A 21500-nucleotide genomic window follows, 5' to 3' on the forward strand; every position below is an offset into this window, starting at 1 on the left:
TCACCTCACAGTGTTCCTCGCACAGGAATATACTGCCATGTCCTTGGCTCTCAGGCTGTTCATCTGCAGATAGAACGTGTTCTTGGCGTTTTCTCTGGAGATGATGAATTCGCTCTTCATTGCGTCAACGTAGCTTGTGCTACTTCCATCACAGCTAATCCATGCGACCCCCTGCAGCCCCTTCCCTGGAGCTTGGTAGATCCAGTACATGTAGTAGCTACTGAAGGTGAATCGAGAGGCCACACAGGAGAGGGAGGTGAGGGAGCTACTGCAGGTGAATCCAGAGGCCACACCGGAGGGAATTCCCCACATGGTTGTTGCTATAACAGCATTGGGAGAGACGAGTTAAGATCCTGGATCAGGGTCCTTGAGCTTGTCTTGTAACTGGAACATTATAGGTAGTTATGCAATCATTGTTATTTCTGATGAAATCACTCAGAGGTCTGGGAGAACAAAAACGGCAAGTCGACATGTAGAAAATCGACCACCTTTTGGATGTAGGAGGTGTGAAAGTTGTCATGGGGACATATAGCTCTGGCAATGATGACAGGAGGGAGGCTGATCCAGAATATTCTTCATAGTAGTATGAGCAGCAGAGAGGAAAATCTGAACCTTTTGATGTCTGCTTCCATGGGGATGTGCTGTCTTGAAGGTGTACAGGTGGTAAAAAAGGAGGAATCCCAGGATTCTAATGGGTTTTTTTTTATTCTAATGGGTTTAATGAACCCCAGAGTTGTAGGAAGAATGTGTGGCACAAACGTGATGCACAGCAACTAAGGACAGGAGCATGGGCGGTGGCTGAAGACAGTGAGTCCAGGTGTGGGTTTCCTGCTCTATTTTGTCACAACCTGAGTTTTCCTGGGGCCAGATTGTAAAGGACAAATAAGAGGTGAGACCCTGTTTAAGTGTTTCTGGGTGATGTCACTGCATTCCCAGACTCTGTAGATTAAACAACAGACACTCATTTTCACAGTTCTGGAGTATGGGATGTCTGAGGTCCAGGTGCAGGCAGATGTGGTATCTGGAGAGTGCCCACGTCCTCGCCCGTCCTTTCCCTGTCACCTCATATGGGGTCCAGAGGCAGGGAGCTTTCCTAGACCTGGTGTATAAGTCCCTGATCCCATTATGAGGCTGCACCTCCTGACCTAAGTGCTCCCTTAAAACCCCACCCCATCCTCCCATCACATGGACATTAGGTTCCAAAACAGGGATGTAGAGGTCACACAGAGTGAGCTGATATCAGCACCTGAAGGATCCACGAGTTATTCCCTGCAGGTGCAAAGTCCTCCTCCACCTTTGTTCTCTCAGTTCTCATAATAGTTTAGTTTAATTTGTCATCACACCGTATTTTTGAGTGTCACCTGCTGACACCTTTGATCACCAGTCCTCCCTCTTCTCCTCCTTCCCGACCCATGGGAAATCCAGCAGGAACCATTGAATTCCCTCCTTTGATGCAGTTGGGACACTGATTCTACACAAGCCACTCCTGGAGGAGAACCTCGTCCCTACCACTGCCCCACAACACACACCACGAGCCAGTGTCTTTCCAAAATCCAAGCACTTATGACGTGCTGAGAGGCCTGCCCTGCTCTCAACAGACACGATGATGAAGGTGATAAAGGTTTGTACTCTCGTGTCTGTGTGTTTGGGGGGCTCTTCAGACTACACATCCTCACAATGTACTTCTTGGGGTCCCTTGCTTTCCCAGATTCACACTGATATTGATTCTGTGAGAGTGGTTCAAGACTGAAGTCACACCTGCAATCCATCTTCTCTCCATTTGATTTTCGAGCCCTTTATAGTGTCATGACCAGCATGAAATTTATGTTGTTTCTAAAATCCTTGCATATCAGAAACGAGGAATACCCACCCTTTGCAACAACATGGATGGAACTGGAGTTATTATGCTGAGTGAAGTAAGTCAATGGGAAAATGACAAACATATTGTCGCATTTACTCAGTGAATGTAAAAAATCGAGAAAGGGAATAAAGGAGAAAGGAAGGAAAATGAGGGGGAAATGTCAGGGAAGGAGACAGAACATGAGAGAATCCTTATTCTGGGAAATGAACAAAGGGTAGTGGAAGGGGAGGTCAGCGGAGGGTTGAGGTGACTGGGTGACAGGCAGTGAGGGGGGCACTTGGCCGGATAAGCACTGGGTGTTATGGTATATGTTGGCAAATTGAAATCCAATAAAAATATACAAAATAAAATAAAATCATTGCACAGTGAGCTGGGTGGTTGTTTTATGTTCCATGTACACAGCTGGGACTCTTATAAAGGAGAAGTTGTGGTAAATGGAGATATGGGTAATAAACTGGTTTTTATGGACAGTAGTAAGAAATTTTAAGCAGATTTGTCCTTGAGCATATAAGAAGAGTTGTTGACTAAAACCAACCAACTAAAAAAATAAAAAAATAAAAAATAAAAAATAAATAAATAAATAAATAAATAAATAAATAAATAAATAAATAAAACCAACTTTCCAAATCAGAAACTGAATAAGGAATAAATAAAACAAGAGGCACTGCCATTTTTGGACGTGGGAATATTTCTCTTTCTATGGCAACAAAGTTTGTAAGTTAGAGACTGAATACGTAAGCACAGAATCCTGTGACCAGAGAGACTCCCTTGGGGAAACTGTTCCTTGGAGAGGAAGCCCAGACCCTGACAAGAAATCTGCTGATAACCTCAATCTGCACCTGCTCCTGGGCCTTCAAGACAGAAGTGTTCAGTAGTGTCCACCCCCTGGTGGTCCCTTTCCCCTTCTACAGGGAGGTTTGTGTCTGGGCTCACACTGAGGTCACCTCACTGTGTCCTTCGCACAGTAATACACCGCCGTGTCCTCGGATCTCAGGCTGTTCATCTGCAGATACAGCGTGTTCTTGACATTGTCTCTGGAGATGGTGAATCGGCCCTTCACAGCGTCTGGGTAGTATGTGCTACTTCCATCACTGCTAATCCATGTGACCAACTGCAGCCCCTTCCCTGGAGCCTGGCGGACCCATGCCATATAGTAGCTAATGAAGGTGAATCCAGAGGTCACACAGGAGAGTCTCAGGGATCCCCCAGGCTTCACCAGGTCTCCCCCAGACTCCACCAGCTGCACCTCACCCTGGAAACCTGCAGACACAAGAAATCCTGGTCAGGAGACTCCCACATACTGTTTCTCTCACTCACATCCACTCACAGACTCAAGGTCTCTTGTTCTCCATGAATTACCTTTTAAAATAGCGACAAGGAAAACCCAGCAGAGCACAGACTCCATGGTCGTTCATCTGTGTTGTGTCCTGAGCACTGAATGGGGTCACCTGGGGATCATGGGGCTGGACCTCTTCTCCCAGCTGCAGGGTCGGGGCTCGGCTTGTTTAATCAGGGGAGGGAGGGCCCTATTTGCATGTCCCCTGACTATATAGTCACCTACCAACTTAGATTCAATTCTTAATAAGTTATATACAAAGATTGCTTCACAACCCCAGATCAGTTTCTTTTGGTTTCACAGTGGGTTTATGATATTCTAATCCATCAATGTATTAATCTTTGCATTTCTGTGCCTTTTTGAAAGTCTCTCATTAATATAGTTCATTTTTAAAGAGCATTTTCTCTGCTTAATTAAGTTTAATCATAAATATTTATTTTTGGTACCAGTATAAAGGTGATTGTTTTGTAAATTTGATACAGAAAATGTGTTGTTAGTGTGTAAGATTTAACATTATTGTCTATGTTGATTTTATTTCCTGAATTTTGTTTGAGCTCATTAGTTACTTGTAATTGTTTTTTGAAATAATTTTCCTCATTGACTATGTATATGCAAACCAATTATCTAACTTCCTGTTGACTTATTTTAATATCTTTTATTTTATTATTGCATAATTTCAAGGGTAATCTTAGATTTAGGTGCATAAATATTTTCCCTGTTATTTGTCAGATTCTTTAATATTTTTTTTTTGATAATAGCAGAACTAGGAGAGCAAATGAATTGCTTTTTGCATGTGGTTCAGTTCCCTAATATATGGTGTGGTGCAGGACCTCATGAAGGACAGGAAGTCTGTTCACAACTTCTGCCCAATTCTGATTGGAGATATATATCTTTGGTGTGTGTTGAGATTGATAAGTTCATTTTATTTTATTTTTTTGAGATAAGTTCATTTTAGATTCGAATTCGAGCCTTTAATCTGATAAGACATTTCCAAACATCTTCTCGCATTCTCTAGGAGGCCTTTTGGTTACTTTGAGTGATTCCTTTCCTGTGAAAATGCTCTTTCCTTGATGAAGTCGCCATAGTTCATTTTCCTTTGTTTTCCCTTGCCTCTGGAGAAACGTCTAGAAGTGGTTGCAGCTGAGGTAAAAAAGGTGCTGCCTGTGTTCTCCTGAGGATTCTGATGGTTTCCTGACTCACATTTAGGTCTTTCATCAACTTTGAGTCCGTTTTTGTGAATGATGTAAAACAAGTGTCCACTTTCTTTCTTCTGCATGTGGTTCTCCAATATTGCCAACGGCATTTATTGTAGAGATTTCCTTTTTATCCATTGGATATTCTTTCCTGCTTTCTCAAGATTTTTTGACCATACTATTCTGGGTCCATTTCTGGGTTCTTAAAATTTTCTATTTATCAATAAGTCTGTATTTTTTCCAGCGCCATACAGTCCTGGTGATCAAAACCTCGTAATTTACCTTGCAACAAGAATCAAAATGTCTCCAGCTTTGCTTTACTTTTTCAGTTTTGCTTTGCCTAGTGGAGGTCTTTGTGGTTCCCTAAAGGTTTTTAGATCGTTTGCTCAAGCTCTGTGACAAATGCTGGTGATATTTCATAAACCTGGCTTTGAAAGGATAACTTGCTCTTGGTAGCATAGTTATTTTTTCAATATTTATTCTTCTAATCTATGAGAATAAATATTTTCTATCTACTTGTGTCTTCCATACTGTCTTTCATAAGTGTTCTGGAATGTTTAGACTATACATCCATCCCTCTTTGGTTAGGATTTTCCCTCATTATCTGATGATTTCTGGTGCAATTATAAATTGCATCCAGTCCTTGTTTTTCTTTTTTCTACTTCATTTGCACTATATAGAAAAGCCATTGACTTCCTTGTATTCATTTTACATGCTCCGATCTTGCTGAACTCCGGTGTCAGTTCCAGAATATTTTTCAAAGGAATCTTTGGGATTTGAACTTAAAATAACTTGCCTGTGAAGAGTGAAAGTTTGATTTTTTCTTTGCTGAGTTGGAGGAAGTTTCCTTCTGTTTGCTGTCTGATGGACGAGGCTAGGCCTTTTACCACAATGGTGAAGAACAGTGGTGATGGAGGGTATCCTTGTCCTGTCCTGGTCTTAGGGGAAAAGCTCTCAACTTTTTTCTGTTGAGGAAGACATTCTCCATGTGTCTTCTGTAGATGGCTTCTTTGTTGAATATGTTCCCCTATGCTACACAGCAAGAAATGTTTTACATGAATATATAATCGCTCTTGCCAAAAGCTTTTTGGGCATGAGTTGAGATTATAAAATGGTCCTTATCCTTTGTTTTATTAATGATCCAAATCCCATTGTTGGATTTGCAGATGCTGATCCACCTGTACAGACCAGAAATTAGCCCCATTTCGTCATGGTGAATTATCCTATTAACGTACTGGTGGATCCTGTTGGTTAGGATCTTGGCGACATTTTGCATCCATATCCATCAAGGATATTCGTCTGTAATTCTCCTTTTAGGTTGGATCTTTGTCTGCTTTTGAGGTCAAGGCACTGCTACCTTCTGAAAATGAGCTTGGAAGTTTCCTTTAATTTCTATTTTTTGGAAAATTTTCAGGATAGGTATTAATTCCATTTCAATACTTCTTGCATTCCCAGGGGTAGCCATCTGTCCCAGGACTTTTGATTGTCAGAAGACTTTTAAATATGTTTGATTTTCATTCCTTGGTTTGGAGTCTTTACAGATTTTCTATTCATTCCTGTTTCCGACTGGGTTGTTTCTACATTTACTTGAAGGCATCCATTTTTTTCTCTGATTGTTGAATTTGTTGGCATGTTATTGCTCATAATGTTCTCTCTCTTTAATAGTTTGTTTTTCATGTATTTATTCAATATTTATTTAATCTCAATTTCCCAACATAGAGTAACACCAAGTGCTCATCTCATCACGTGCCCTCCTTAGTGCCCGTCACCCAGGTACCAAGTCCCACCACCCACCTCTCTTCCCCAGCCCTTTGTCTGACTCCCCGGGATAGGAGTCTCTCGTGTTTGGTCTTCCTCTCTGATTTATCCCCTCTCATTTTACCTCCTTCCTTTATGTTCCCTTTCGTTGTATGAGAGAAAGTGTGATGATTGTCCTTCTGGGACTGACTTATTTCATTGACATAATACTGTGTAGTTCCAAACACGTTGATACAAATGGTAGCTATTGATCCTTTCTAATGACTTAGAAATATCCCTTTGTATATATAAACCATATCATGTTTATCAATTTGTCTCTCAAAGGACATCGTGGCTTCTCCCAGAATTTGGCTATTGTGCACACTGCTGCTATAAACATTGGGGTGCAGGTATCCTGCCGTTTCACTGCATCAGTATTTTTGGGGTAAATCCCCAGCAGTGCAATTCCTGGGTCGTAGGACAGATCTATTTTTAACCCTTTAGGAAACTCCACACTGTTTTCCAGAGTGGCTGTACCAGTTCATATTCCCACCAAAGGTGGAAGAGGGTTTCCCTTCCTCTACATCCTCTTGAACATGTGTTGTTTTATTTCTTATTAATTTTCGCCATTCTCTGTTGTGTAAAGTAGCAGCTGACTGTGTTTGGATGTGCTTTTCTCTGATAGAAAGTGATGTGGAGAATTTTTTCATGGACTTGTTGGCCATATGTAGGTCTTATTTGGAGAAATTCCTGTTAAAAAAAAAAAAGAAATTCCTGTTCATGATTTCTCCCCATTTCTTAACAGGATTCCTGGTTTGATAAGTTATTTACGCATGTTGGATACAAGCCCTTTGCCTTATATGTTATTTGATAATATCATCTTCCCTTCTGTTGACTGTTTCTTTTGCTGTGCAGAAGTTATTTATCTTGAAGAAGTTCCAATAATTCATTTTTGCTTTTGTTTCCCTTGCCCTCATGGATGTATCTTGCAAGAAGTTGCTGTGGCCAAGTTCAAAAAGGGTATTTCACGTGTTCTCCTCTACGATTTTGATGGAATCTTGTCTCACATTTTGATTTTATCTTTGTGTACGGTGTAAGAGAATGGTCTAGTTTCATTCTTCTGCATGTGGCTGTCCAATTTTCCCAGCACCATTTATGGAAGACACTGTCCTTTTTCCACTGGAGAGTCTTACCTGCTTGGTCAGATAAGAGTTGACCATGGAGTTGTAGGCCCATTTCTGGGTCTTCTATTCTGTTCCATTGATCTATGTGTCTGTTTTTGTGCCAATAACGCACTGTCTTCATGATCACAGCTTTGTAGTGCCACATGAAATCTGACATTGTGATGCCCTGGCTCTGGTTTTCTTTTTCAGTATTCCCCTGGGTTTTTGGAGTCTTTTCTGATTCCACACAAATCTTTTTTTTTTTTTTTTTTTTTTTTTTTTTTTTTTTTTTTCCACACAAATCTTAAGATGATTTGTACCACCTGTCTGAAAAAAAGTACATGGTATTTGATAGGTATTGCATTGACTGTGTAAATTGCCCTGTGTAACATTGACATTTTCACAATACCAAATCTTCCAATCCATGAGCATGGAATATTTTTCCATCTCTTTGTGTCTTCCTCCCTGGTGCACAGGGAGTGCTGTTGTGATTCAGGAAAATGTTCAGTTGATGAGTATGGAGGTGCAGCTGGTGGAGTCTGGGGGAGAGCTGGTGAAGCCTGGGGGATCCCTGAGACTGTCCTGTGTGGCCTCTGGATTCATCTTCTGGATTTGTAATTGATTTATAGTCCAGGTCAGGGAAATTTAAGTTCAAGAAGTGAAAGTAGTACAGTTGTTTACAAAAGTATGCAGATGCTAGAGTTGATTTCCCAAGTTTCTAAGACAGAGAATGAATACTTTAACACAAAATCCTATGTCTAGAGAGACTCCGTGGGGGATACTACTCCTTGGAGAGGAAGCCCAGACCCTGAAAGGAAATCTGCTGATAACCTCAATCTGCACCTGTTCCTGGGCCTTCAAGACAGAAGTGTAGAGCAGTGTGCACCCCCTGGTAGTCCCGATCCCCTTCTACAGGGAGGTTTGTGTCTGGGCTCACACTGAGGTCCTGTCACTGTGTCCCTTGCACAGTAATATAGGGCCGTGTCCTCGGCTCTCAGGCTGTTCATCTGCAGATACAGAGTGTTCTTGGCATTGTCTCTGGAGATGGTGAATTGGCCATTCACAGCGTCTGGGTAGCTTGTGCTACTTCCATCACTCCTAATTCGTGCGACCCACTGCAGCCCCTTCCCTGGAGCCTGGCAGACCCAGTGCATGTAGTAGCTACTGAAGGTGAATCCAGAGGCCACACAGGAGAGTCTCAGGGATCCCCCAGGCTTCACCAGCTCTCCCCCAGACTCCACAAGCTGCACTTTACCCTGGACACCTGCAGACACAAGGCATCCTGGTCAGAAAATTATCCCACATCTTCTGTTTCTCTCATTCACCTCCATTCACATACTAAAGGTCTCTTATTCTTCATGAATTACGTTTTAAAATAGCGATGAGGAAAACCCAGATGAGCACGGATTCCATGGTGAGTTGTCTGTGTTCCATCCTGATCACTGAATATGGTCACCTGGGGATACTGGGGCTTCGGCTACTCTCCCAGCTCAAGGTCGGGGCTGGGTGCTTTAATTAGTGGAGGGAGGGCCATATTTACATATCCTCTGACTATATCTTCAGCTCTTGACTACAATTCGATTCTAACGAGTTAATAGCAAGAATTGCATTACCTTTGCAGATCACGTTGTGATGATGTCACTCATGAAATATCAAGTTCTCATCTATGAGCGGTATAATCTTTTAATTTCTGTTTGCTTTTTAAAAAGTCTTTCATCAAAATAGGCCATTTTTAGTATGGTATTTTATCCTTTATTCAAATATATTTCTAAATTTTATTTAGAAATAAATTTTTTTATTTTATTTCTAAATTTTTAATTTTGATGCAAGTTAAAGTGATATTTTTGTTAATTTTAGATAGATAGTTTTTGTTAGTGTGTGGAATCATAGCTGTATTTATTTTATATCCTGAATTTTCCCTGAAAATCCCTAACTGACTCTTAGAATTTGTAGAGTTTGGAGGCATTGCCCCTGTAGCAGATCATGTCATATGGAAATGAATAATATTTCTTTCTTCCTCTCTACTGATTACTTTTTTATTGCCTACTTTCCCTGGGTAGGTCTTCACCTTGTTGGAGCAGAAAAATTGCTCTGCTTTTCTTCTGATTTCATTGCCTCATCTAATAGCTCAGTAGACATAAGAAACTAAGGGGGGATGCATTTAATTTTCCACTGCATGAGCTATGTAAAATACGACACCCAAACAATGACCACAGCAGGCAGCACTTCTGTCCTTAGACAATATGATGTTGTGTTTGTACATATTTAAGGCCAGGATTTGGGTTTGGGTCAGTGAATGAGTTGGCGAATGACAAGGGTTGTTTGCAGAGCCTTCTGAGCCCTGTTACCATGATTTGGAGGCAGCTTTTCCTCTCTTGAAATGGAGAAATCAAAAAAAAAAATAAACGGAGAAATCCCACCAAATATTTATTTAACTGGCTGAGGGAGCCTAAACAGTTCTTTAGACAACAAATGCAGTCTGAAAATGCCAGAGTACCAGCGTTGGATTCATGATTCACTAGTATCTTTGCCTGTGCCTACAAACGTTAGGAATGTCTATCTCAACTCTGTAAAGAAAGTCTATGATGTTTTGATAAGGATTGCATTGACTACATAGAATGTTCTGGGTAGCATATATTTTTAAAATATTCCTGTTTTTAAAATTATTTCATAACTTTCTTATTCATGAGAGACACTTAGAGTGATGCAGAGACATAGTCAGAGGGAGAAGCAGGATTTCTACAGGGAGCCCATTGTGGAATCCATCCAAAGACCTTGAGTTTGATGAGAGCCAAAGGCAGACACTCAATCACTGAGCAACCCAGGTGTCCCAACAATAGTTATTCTTCTAATACATAAACATGCAATGGTTTTCTATCTCGTTGTGTCTTCCTCAGTTTACTTCTTGAAACGCTGTATAAGTAGAAAAATGTTGAAAAAATCGAAGTACCACAGAAGGGGGGCATCACAATGTTTGTGGTCAATCTGTATTACTGAGTTGTTATCAAAACAACCTGGTACCTGCACAAAACAACACATATATGAATGGAACAGAGTAGAGAAGCCAGAAATGGACAATCAACTCTATGATCAACTAATTCTCCAGAATCAAGAGTGAATGCTCAATGGAAAACACATAGGCTCCTCAATAAATAGTGTAGAACGCTCGCCAAAGTAACTGAAGAAGACACAAAGAAAGGGAAATTATTCAATGCCCATAAAATGGAAGAATAAATATTTTTAAGATGCCTCTGCTACCCAGAGCAGTCTACAGATTCAATGCAATCCCAATCCATATACCATGTTCCCCCATGTAGTTAACACGCCTTGTGATATTGAGTGTACAATATAGTGATGACACTTCTATCCATCTTCCATGGCTCCTTAGGACCAGTGTTCTCCCTTATCCCGATCTGCTATGTCACTCGGGCCCTCCCACCCCCCCACTTTACTAATCAACAGTATGTTTCCATATTAATGAAACTGGTTTGTCTCAATAAATTTTTCCTCATGGCTAATTTGTGTTTTTTAATTGAATTTTCCATAGGAGTGAGTCATATGGTATTTGTCTTGCTGTGACTTAGTTAACATTACACGCACTCGTTCCATACTCTTTGCTGCAAATTGCAAGGATTCATTTTTCTTTGTGTATGTCCCGCATCTCTGCATCCTTTCATCAGTAATGGACAGTTGGAATGCTTCCCTTATTTTGCCTATAGCACAAAAAGCTCCTATAAATATAGGGATGCAAACTTCTCTTTGAATTAATGTTTTATTTTTTGGGGGTAAATACACTGTACCACAACTATGTGATCATACAGTAGTTCTATTTTTAACTGTAGTAGGAATATCTATCCTGTTTTCACAGTGTCTACACCAATGTCACTCCCACCAGCAGTGTAAGAGGAACCTTATCATCTTTAGAATCTCTTCACAGTGTTTATGTCATGGAAGAAGTTTTCAGAGCATGATGCTAAGACCCTAAGAGGAGACGACTGTTCAACTGACCTCCTTCCCTGGATTAAGAAATCCCTAGATCTTGTGTTCTCTGGTGAGTGTGAGTGTCCTCTGATGCTCCAAGTGCACCTGTTGGATCCCAGGATCCCAGCAGACATTCACAGACCTGTTTTCCTCCCTTCTCCTGTATCCACGATCAACATAGAGAACTTTGCAGCATGAGCACCATGGAGCCTCCTGTTCAGAGAATGTCTCCCCTTACTTATTTCCCATCTTTGCCTCCTCACTCTGCTCCTGGCCTACAAATATCCAGCTACCCTTACTGTATTCAGAGGAGTCCAGGAATCTTGTATCAAGTATTCCTTAGCACATTTAAGAGACAGAAGCACTTTTTCTTCAATAAAAGTGAGAAGAAAATGAAAGACGCTTTCTGGACTCAAAAATTATACTGAAACAGGCAGATAAAATGCTCTGCCTCAAACATGTACTAACTTCAAGGAAAAGGAAGGGTTGAACCAGATTTAAAAGAAAAACAGCACAGTAGTGGGAGTCTGAGATTCAGAACATTCTCAAGCCTTGATCCTAATGGAATGTTGCCCAAATGGATGTTCATTGCTTAGTGATGGCGATGCCTTTTGAACTCATATTTTACCTCCTCTGGAACAAGAATGTCAGCACCTGTATTTTTATGTTTGTGGGGAATTGTGTTCATAAGGAGGTGATCTGTTTTTTATTTTATTTTTTTAAATTTATTTTTTGTTTGCTTTTGCATTTTGTTTGGTGTTTCCAGTTTTTTAATAAGATTTTATTTATTTATTCATGATAGACACAGAGATAGAGAGAGAAAGAGACACAGGCAGAGAGAGAAGCAGGCTCCATGCAGGGAGCCCATGTAGGACTTGATCCGGGGACTCCAGGATCACCCTGGGCTGAAGGCAATGCTAAACCACTGGGCCACCGGGGTAGCCCTGTTTCCAGTTTGTGTGTGTGTGTGTGTGTGTGTGTGTGTGTTTGTGTGTGTGTGTTAGATTCATATATCTATCACCTCCTAGAAAAGGATTTACACCAAAAGAAGGTACCCAAATATCATGATACATGAGTTAGATGATTAGATTTGGGGCGATATAAATCATTATATATAGGTAAAATTTGGCCTTGTGTCGTTGCTGTTATGGGTTGCCATTTAGGGTGATGCCAATGTGTGTCACTGTGAATGCCATGTGAGAATAAGGTGAACATTTGCATGTCTGAGTATGGACTGTATTTAACTAGGTCATTGTTGAATCTGTGGTTGATAACTTTGTGGTCCAACGGATTGTCATGTTTGATAATTTCAGAGATCTTGGTATTACCACCATGATGGCGAGTTTCGATCTGGACATTGGAGGATTGAGTGACATTCACCTTCTGTCCATCTCATGTATCCAGATGCGGGGGACTGAGGACTCAACATCCTTGAGTGGTTTCACTCTGTGAATTGGGCAGGAAAAACCTCATAACCAGGTGAAGCCACTTTCCTCTATAAACTCCAGGTCTCTTTCTGGTTCTGTGTGTCTAACTGAACTCAGATACGTGTACATGGATAGATGGAAAATTCCATGAGTCAGAGAGAGACTTTGCAATATAAACAAACAAACAAACAAAAAGGTTCCTAAATTTGTCATTGCGCCTGAGTCTGGTGTGCACCTGGTTCTCTGCAGGCCTGATGGGATGATGCAGGACACTTGTCAGTGGAGAGGGGAGCCATCCCTAAAACATAGCTCTGGGATGTCTGCCAGAACCCATGACCATCCTCAGTGTGAATGTGATTAGACCCAGGGGTGTCCACAGGGTGTCTCTTACCAGCAATCATTAGGTCCCTGACATTTTTGTGGAGCCATCAAGCCTCTGAGTTGTTTCTCTCTAAGTGTTTCATTGCCATAGGTTCTATTGGATGGGAAATGTAGCCTCTCTCAGTAAGTTCAGGGGACCTGCTTATCCTAGAAGGACTCATTCCTGGGATCTTGTCCCTGGTATAAACCTCTGATCTGTGTTCTGATAGTGAAAGTGAATGTCCTCTTCCCTTGAAGATAAAAGCTGATATGTTTCCACACTTGTTCCCCACCATTCTCAGTGTGAATCACTAATGAGATTGCCATTTGTCTGATCATTCTCCCTAGGAGCCAGTGCTGGGATACATGGGTGGTGTCAGGGGGTGAAGACCAGGGTACACTCCTGGTAAACAGGCATCCCCAAGCTCAGTATTGTTTCCTACAGAGGAAAGGGAGGTGAATGGGAATGTCAGCTGACACTTGTCTGTGACTCCTGCAGATCCAGCAGCAGCCTGTGTGAACCAGTCTGGTCCAGGAGTTCAGTATGACCCCATGCAGGCAGGTTGTGGGAGACCATGCCTGGATCAGCTGCCCGTGAGGTGTGGGCACAGATGATCTAGGATGGGCAGCTTTGGATCTATGTCTAGCCCATGGGACACCACACTGATAGTCCCTATAGTTTAGTTAACCAATGTCCTTTATCTGTTATTAATAAAATTATAAAATGCAAAAAGTGAGACTTATTTAATTAGATTCCTTTGGCTACGTCCTTTGAGGCAAAATTTCTCTTTATTCCTGAATGTAGAATGATCATAAAATTATTCTGAAACCTTAAAAAAGACATTTATAAAAATAGATTTTCAATCAGTTAAATCGCTATATATTTATTTTAGAAATAGTACACAAAGTGAATCCTAAAATTCTTGAGGTGTAAAGCACAGTACTGTTAGGCATATGCACTGGAAATTGTCACCCTGAAGCACCTACAACAGAACCTCATTGATTCCACAACACCTGATACGTGGGTCAGCCTTTCCAGGCTCAGAGGCTCAGGAACCATCCAGAGTCGTACCGCTGGTCGCATATCATCTGGGCCTTTGCAAGAGCTCCCAGGGTTATTGATATACTTGAGTTGAGTAGAGATACAGATAATATGTTAATGTTTACAAGGTATATCCTCTTCATCCCTCATGTAGGAAGCAAATAACATCAGGACAATTAGGCAGGAGTCAAAGCACAAGCATATTCCAAAGCAAAAATTTAAGAATAAGCCATCTACTCCCAAGTCATACAATATACTGAAGGGCAAGATGGCGGAAGAGTAGGGTCTCTAAGTCACCTGTCCCCACCAAATTACCTAGATCACTTTCAAATCATCCTGAATACCTACAAGTTTGGCTTGAGATTTAAAGAGAGAACAAAAAAAAACAAAAAAAAAACAAAAAAAAAATAAAGAGAGAACAGCTGGAATGCTACAGTGAGAAGAGTTCACGCTTCTACCAAGGTAGGAAGATGGAAAAAAATAAATAAAACAGCATCCAAAGGGGAGGGGCCCCAGCGAGGAGCCGGGCTAAAAGAAGCCTTAATAATCTACACTTTTAAAAAAAGATTTTATTTATTTATTCATCACACACACACACAGAGGCAGAGACACAGGCAGAGGGAGAAACAGGCTCCATGCAGGGAACCTGAAGTGGGACTCGATACCAGGTCTCCAGGATCACAATCTGGGCTGAAGGGGTTGCTAATCTGCTGAGCTACCCGGACTGCACAATAATCTAATTTTATCCTACTTTTCACTACACCAGTTGTTAGATTATAAAGTCCGGAATTTCCATTTTTTTATAGATTATTAAATTTCATATTCACATAAGTGGTAATTAGTGAATCCCTGAATACTATCAGCTTTATTTAATAGAAAAAAACTGCCTGAATTCTGCATGAAACATAGGACAATGAATAAAATTTCCAGTTGTAGTGCTTTTTTAAAATTTTTATTTGAATTGCCGTAGACACTCCTGTGTGTGTGCACGTGTGTGGTAATTAAGTATTATTCAATTATACACATGTATATATTTGTGTAATCAGCACCACAACTAAGCCATAGAACTGTTCTATAGAAAGTATCCCTCATGCAATCCTTTTGTAGTCAGTCACCACAATACCACTGACTTCCCTAACTGTTGGAAACCACTAATCTTTATAACATTTTCATGTCAAAAATGTTATAAAATTGGAATCATACACAATGTACCTTAGGGATTGCCTTTTTTTTCACTCAGCATAATTCCCTCTAGGTTCATCTAAATTGTGTGTATGAATAATTTGTTTCTTTTCATAGCTGAGTTGTATCCCATGGTGTAGATGTAAAATGTTGGTTTAACCATTCATTGGCTGAAGGATATCTGGGCTGATTCTGAGTTTTAGCTGTTATAACTAAAGCTGTTATGAACATTCAAAAAAATGAATTGCAGTAGAGGTCACATCCAGTGTAACACCCATTTCATGTATCCAACATGCTGATTGCACACTTCCATACATCACCCAGTGTTCATCAGGACAAGTGCACTCCCTAAGCCCCATCTGACAGGTCACCCATCCCCCAATCTCCTCCCACCTGGTAACTATCAGTTTTATCTCTGTATTGAAGGGACTATTTCCTGATTTCTGCATCAATCTCTTTGCTCATTTGTTCTGTTTCTTAAATTCAAATTATTATACTATCTCCATCCTCACACTTGTAAATTGTTAGATTTAATTCCACTGCATTGATTAGTAAAATCCCTATGTATCTAACTCTATCTATATCTATCTATCATCTATCTATCTATCTATCTACCTATCTATCTATCTATCTATCTATCTATCTATCTATCTCACATGTTCTTTATTCATTCATCAGTTGACAGATACTGGGATTGTTTCCATAGTTTGGCCAATGTAGATAATGCTGCTGTAAATATCGGGGTCCGTGCATCCCTTTGAATCAGCACTTTTGTGATCTTAGGGTAAATACCCAGTAGGACAGTTGCTGAATCACAGGGTAGGTCTACATTTACCTATTTGAGGCACCACCATACGGTTTCTCTGAGCGGCTGCACCCCTGCCCACCCACATCTCCTGATCAGAGAATTCTGCAGGGCCCCAGTTCTAGTGGAGGTGGTTTCATGGCTCATTTAATGAGCTGAGCAGAGCACACCCAGTTAAAACTCATCACATTCCTCCCAAGGACCACACATTGCCCACTTCAGGCAGGGAGAGCATGTGTAGATGCCAGACCTGAAGGAAAGAGGCACCAAACCAGTACAGCACAGTGCACATGGCACACACCACAGACACTCTCTGAAGACCCAGACCCAGCACCCTACGTGACCTCTTCTTCATAAAACTGTTATAATTGTAGCAGAATCTATAACTGGCGTTTGTACACACAGAGGAAGATAAAGACTTAGAGAAAATTCCAAGATTAAGGAATTCAATTCCAGTTTCCTGTCTGGAGCCAGCTCAATTTGGTTTTCTCATGTCAGTCCCTTTGACCCTGCCAAATGAGACAAGACTTCTTTTCTGCCTCCAGATACAGCAGTTTCTATCCTTGAATGGGTGGTTTGCATCACAGAGACTTCCAGCAGCCCATCCCATCCAAAATGGAGTTACATAGACTGTAGGGAGTCATATAACTCATGACAATTATATTCCTGTATTTCTTGTCCTTGGGGAGGTTGCCTGAACTGCTGCCTGAAGCCCATGTCACATGGTGATAAGTGCTCTCTCTCTTTGTCACTCATCAGTGAGGTAATTTTCATAGAACACAAAACTCAACCATTACTACTGCAAAAATAATAACAATTGAATGACATACACCCAGACAGATGGCCTCACATGCAGCCAAAGGGCAAGAGGCATTCCGACTCCTGGTGTACAAGGGCCCTGATCCCATAGTGAGGCTGCACCTCCTGACCTAAGTGCACCCCTGAGGCCCCACCTCCTCCTCCCATCACATGGACGTTAGGTTCCAACACGTGGCTGTTGGAGGACTCACACAGTGAGCTGATATCAGCACCTGAAGGATCCATGAGTTATTCCCTGCAGGTGGAAGGTCCTCCTCCACTTTCATTCTCTCAGTTTTCATAATTGTATAGTGGAATTTGTCATCACACCCTATTTTTTGAGTAGTACCTGCTGTCTCCTTGATCTCCAATCCTCCCTCTTCTCCTCCTGCCCCACCCATGGGAAATCCTGCAAGCGCCCTTGAGTTCTGTCCCCAGATACTGGTGGGAAACTGACTCCATATAATCCCAACCTGGATCAGGACCTCATCATCACCACTTTCCCTCAACACACACCCTGAGCCAGTGTCTATCCCTGGCTCCATCCAAACATATCTGACTTGCTGAGAGGCCTGCCTGCTTTTAACAGAAACAATGATGAAGCTGAAAACGTTTTCATACTCATGTGTGTGTGTGTGTGTGTGTGTTGATGCTCAGACTCCACATCCACAGAACATCCTGGTGTGAATCCAGCTTCCTTCCCAGGCTGTCACTGACATGGATGCCGTGTGCGTGGATCAAGATATTGACCCCATTAGGGGTCTGTCGTCTTTTGCTTTAGATATTTGATGCATTTGCAGCCTCATGTCCAGCATGGAGTTTATGTTGCTTCTACCAAATTTCTCTTTGAGCTGGGTGGTCCTGTGATGCACAATGATTGTAGGTGCAGATCGGGGAAATGTTTAGTTAATGTACATGGAAATATTTGCAATTACCTGGTATTTAGGGAAAATAGTAAGCAACTGCAAGAGTCTCTGTCTTGGCAATATCACAGAAGTGACGTTGTGTTCTTGACAATGTATCATATCAGGGGATACATGATATATTTTTTTCTCTCAGGATATTCTTTTTTTTTTTTCTCAGGATATTCTTGATCAAGGTAATGTGTGTTGGGTATTTCCACTGTAGATTTATTATTATTCCCTTTGTAACTAATAACTATATTTGGAGAGATGCTCTGAGATTACATGAATATTCTGGTTCACCCAATTATTTTATTATTTTATTTGATTTTATTATTTTATTTTACTTAATTTTATTTATATATATATATTTATAGTTAGTTATGATTCTTTTTTGAAAATAATGAATTTATTTTTTATGGTGTTAAATTTGCCAGCATACAGAATAACACCCAGTGCTCATCCCATCAAGTGCCCTCTCAGTGCCCATCACCCATTCACCCCCACCCCCCACCCTCCTCCCCTTCCACCATGCCTTGTTCATTTCCTGGAGCTAGGAGTCTCTCATGTTTTGTCTCCATCTCTGATATTTCCCACTCATTTTCTCTCCTTTCCCCTTTATTCCCTTTCAGTATTTTTTATATCCCCCAAATGAATGAGACCATATAATGTTTGTCCTTCTCCAATTGACTTATTTCACTCAGCATAATACCCTCCAGTTCCATCCACGTCGAAGGAAATGGTGGGTATTTGTCGATTTTTAAAGTTTTCTTTAAAAACTTATTTATTTATTTATGATAGAGAGAGGCAGAGACACAGGGGAGAGAAGCAGGCTCCATGTGAGGAGCCCGACCTGGGACTCATCCCGGGAATCCAGGGTCGCGCCCTGGGCCAAAAATAGGCGCAAACTGCTAAGCCACCCAGGGATCCCCATATTTGTCATTTCTAATGGCTGAGGAATATTCCCTTGTATACATATACCATATCTTCCTTATCCATTCATCTTTTGATGGACACTGAAGCTCCTTCCACATTTTGGCTGTGATATCGCCAAGAAAAGCAAAACATTAATCTAATCATCCAAAAGGGTCACATAAACCCAAAGTGAGAGGCATTCTTCAGAACAACTGACCAGTACTCATCAAATGTTTCAAGGTCATGAAGGACAAAGAAAGACTTAAATAGCTGCCATAGGCTAGCAAAAACAAAGAAAACAGCAACTAAATGCAATTTGGGATCGTAGTTTGGATTCTGAGGTAGGAAAAAAAATATTTGGAAAACTGGTGAAATTTCAATAAGGACTAATCTATAGCCCAATATTGGGCTAATATAGCCCAATATTATAGTACCAGTGCAAATCATACAACTGTATAATAAATTTTATTATAGCTGGCAAATTAATACAATGTCACCATCTGCTAAATTATACAGTTATTCGCTATCCTAGCTTTTTTATTCCAAATAAATAGAGCATGTTTTACTCCTTCTAATGAACCAGTTGCATAAGCCTATGTTTTCTAGAATCATTACATTTACCTATCCCCCAAATTATCTTTTCTATTACACTATCTCATCAAATTCACATATTTATTGATTGCCACAGTGTGCAGTGTACTCAAGATATAAATTAATATATCTTATATATGTCTTATATACAATGTATAAGTATAACATATATCTTATATATATACTTTATATATATATAAAGTATACAACGTATACGTATAACGTATACGTATAATGTATATATCTTATATTACAACGTTTCTACCTGCATAAACAAATATAGAAAAACAGCTTTTGTAATTTATGTTTTACATGTCTAATATAACCTATTATCATGTAAATTAAAATTACTGTGAAATCTAATATGAAATGGTGCAGCCACTCTGGAAAACTGTGTGCAGGTTCCTCCAAGAGTTAAAAATAGACCTGCCCTACCACCCAGCAATTGGACTGTTGGGGATTTACCCCAAAGATGCCGATGCAATTAAACATTGGGACGCCTGCACCCCGATGTTTATAGCAGCAATGTCCACAATAGCCAAACTGTGGAAAGAACCTTGGAGTCCATCGAAGGAAATGGATAAAGGAGATGTGGTTTATGTAAGCAATGGAATATTACTCAGGTATTACAAATGACAAATACCCACCATTTGCTTCCATGTGGATGGAACTGGAGGTTATTATGCTCAGTGAAATGAGTCAATTGGAGAAGCACAAATATTATATGTTTTCATTCATTTGGGGAATATAAATAATAGTGAAAGGGAATAGAAGGGAAGGGAGAAGAAATGGGTAGGAAATATCAGAAAGGGAGACAGAACATAAAGACTCTTAACTCTGGGAAATGAACTAGGGGTGGTGGAAGGGGAGAAGGGCGGGGGTGGGGGTGAATGGGTGACGGGCTCTGAGGGGGGCACTTGACGGGATGAGTACTGAGTGTCATTCTGTATGTTGTCAAATTGAACGCCAGTAAAAAATAAATTTATTATTTAAAAAATAAAATTACTGTGAAATCTATTGATAGAAAAAGAATCGCTGTCTTTTGTGTATGGCATAATAGCTGTTTTCATATAAAAAACAGATGTGTCTAAATCAGAGACTGAATAGGTATGCAGATATCATCTGCCTAGATAACTCCCTGGGGAAAACAGCTCCTTGGAGAGGAATCCCAGACCCTGACAGGAAACCTGCTCAGGAACTCCATCTGCACCTGCTCCTGGGCCTGCAAGAGGGAAGTGGTGAGGAGTGTGCACTCCCTGGTGATCCTGATCCCCTTAAAAGAGAGGTTTGTGTCTGGGCTAACACTGAGGTCGACTCACTGGGTCCTTTGCACAGTAACACACGGCTGTGTCCTCGGCTCTCAGGCTGTTCATCTGCAGATACAGTGTGTTCCTGGCATTGTCTCTGGAGATGGTGAACCGGCCCTTCACAGTGTCTGCGTAGTATGTGCTACTTCCACCACAGTTAATGTATGCGACCCACTGCAGACCCTTCCCTGGAGCCTGGCAGACCCAGTTTATTTCATAGGAACTGAAGGTGAATCCAGAGGCCACACAGGAGAGTCTCAGGGATCCCCCAGGCTTCGCCAGGTCTCCCCCAGACTCCACCAGCTGCACCTCACCCTGGACACCTGCAGACACAAGAAATCCTGGTTAGGAAACTGTCCCACATCCCCTGTTTCTCTCACTCACCTACAATCACAGACTCAGGGTCTCTTTTTCTTCATGAATTACCTTTTAAAATAGCGTCAAGGAAAACCCAGCCAATGAAAGACTCCATGTTTAGTCGTCTGTTTTCCACCCTGATCCCTAAACAGGGTCACTTGGGGATCCTGGGACTGGGACTCCTCTCCCAGAAGCACGTCGGGATGGGCTGGTTTAATCAGTGAAGTGAGAGCCCTATTTGCATGTCCTTTGAATATATAATCAGCTCCAGACCTAGATTTGATTCTTTACAAGTTATTAACAAGGATTTCTTTACATCCGTAGGCAACTGCGTGTAAGTCTTCTGACATTATGAAGTGTTCACATTTATGAAAAAATGCCTTTGCATTTTTTTTTCTCTTTAAAAATCTCTCATCAATGTAAGTTATTTTAGTGGACAGTATTTTACCTCTTTTAGAATACTTAATCCTACCTATTACATTTTTAACACCGGTGCCAATGTAATAAGGTTTTATTAATTACCTTTTACGTACTTTATTGTTA

At 40.9% G+C, this 21500-nt stretch overlaps 3 gene segments (V, D, J or C); all 3 read right to left on the bottom strand.

The window, feature by feature from the left end:
* On the bottom strand, nt 1-3266 carry LOC119876556. The segment is given in 3 exon segments: nt 1-220; nt 2806-3121; nt 3221-3266. Coding segments are annotated over 3 exon segments (582 nt in total).
* Nucleotides 3267-8122: 4856 nt separating this feature from the next.
* Nucleotides 8123-8733, bottom strand: LOC119876557. The segment is given in 3 exon segments: nt 8123-8145; nt 8228-8554; nt 8658-8733. Coding segments are annotated over 3 exon segments (417 nt in total).
* An 11858-nt stretch (nt 8734-20591) lies between these two features.
* On the bottom strand, nt 20592-21143 carry LOC119876558. The segment is given in 2 exon segments: nt 20592-20923; nt 21027-21143. Coding segments are annotated over 2 exon segments (378 nt in total).
* Between the last annotated feature and the right edge of the window lie 357 nt (nt 21144-21500).

The sequence above is a fragment of the Canis lupus genome, chromosome 8, assembly GCF_011100685.1.
Source record: "Canis lupus familiaris isolate Mischka breed German Shepherd chromosome 8, alternate assembly UU_Cfam_GSD_1.0, whole genome shotgun sequence".
NCBI lineage: Eukaryota > Metazoa > Chordata > Mammalia > Carnivora > Canidae > Canis > Canis lupus.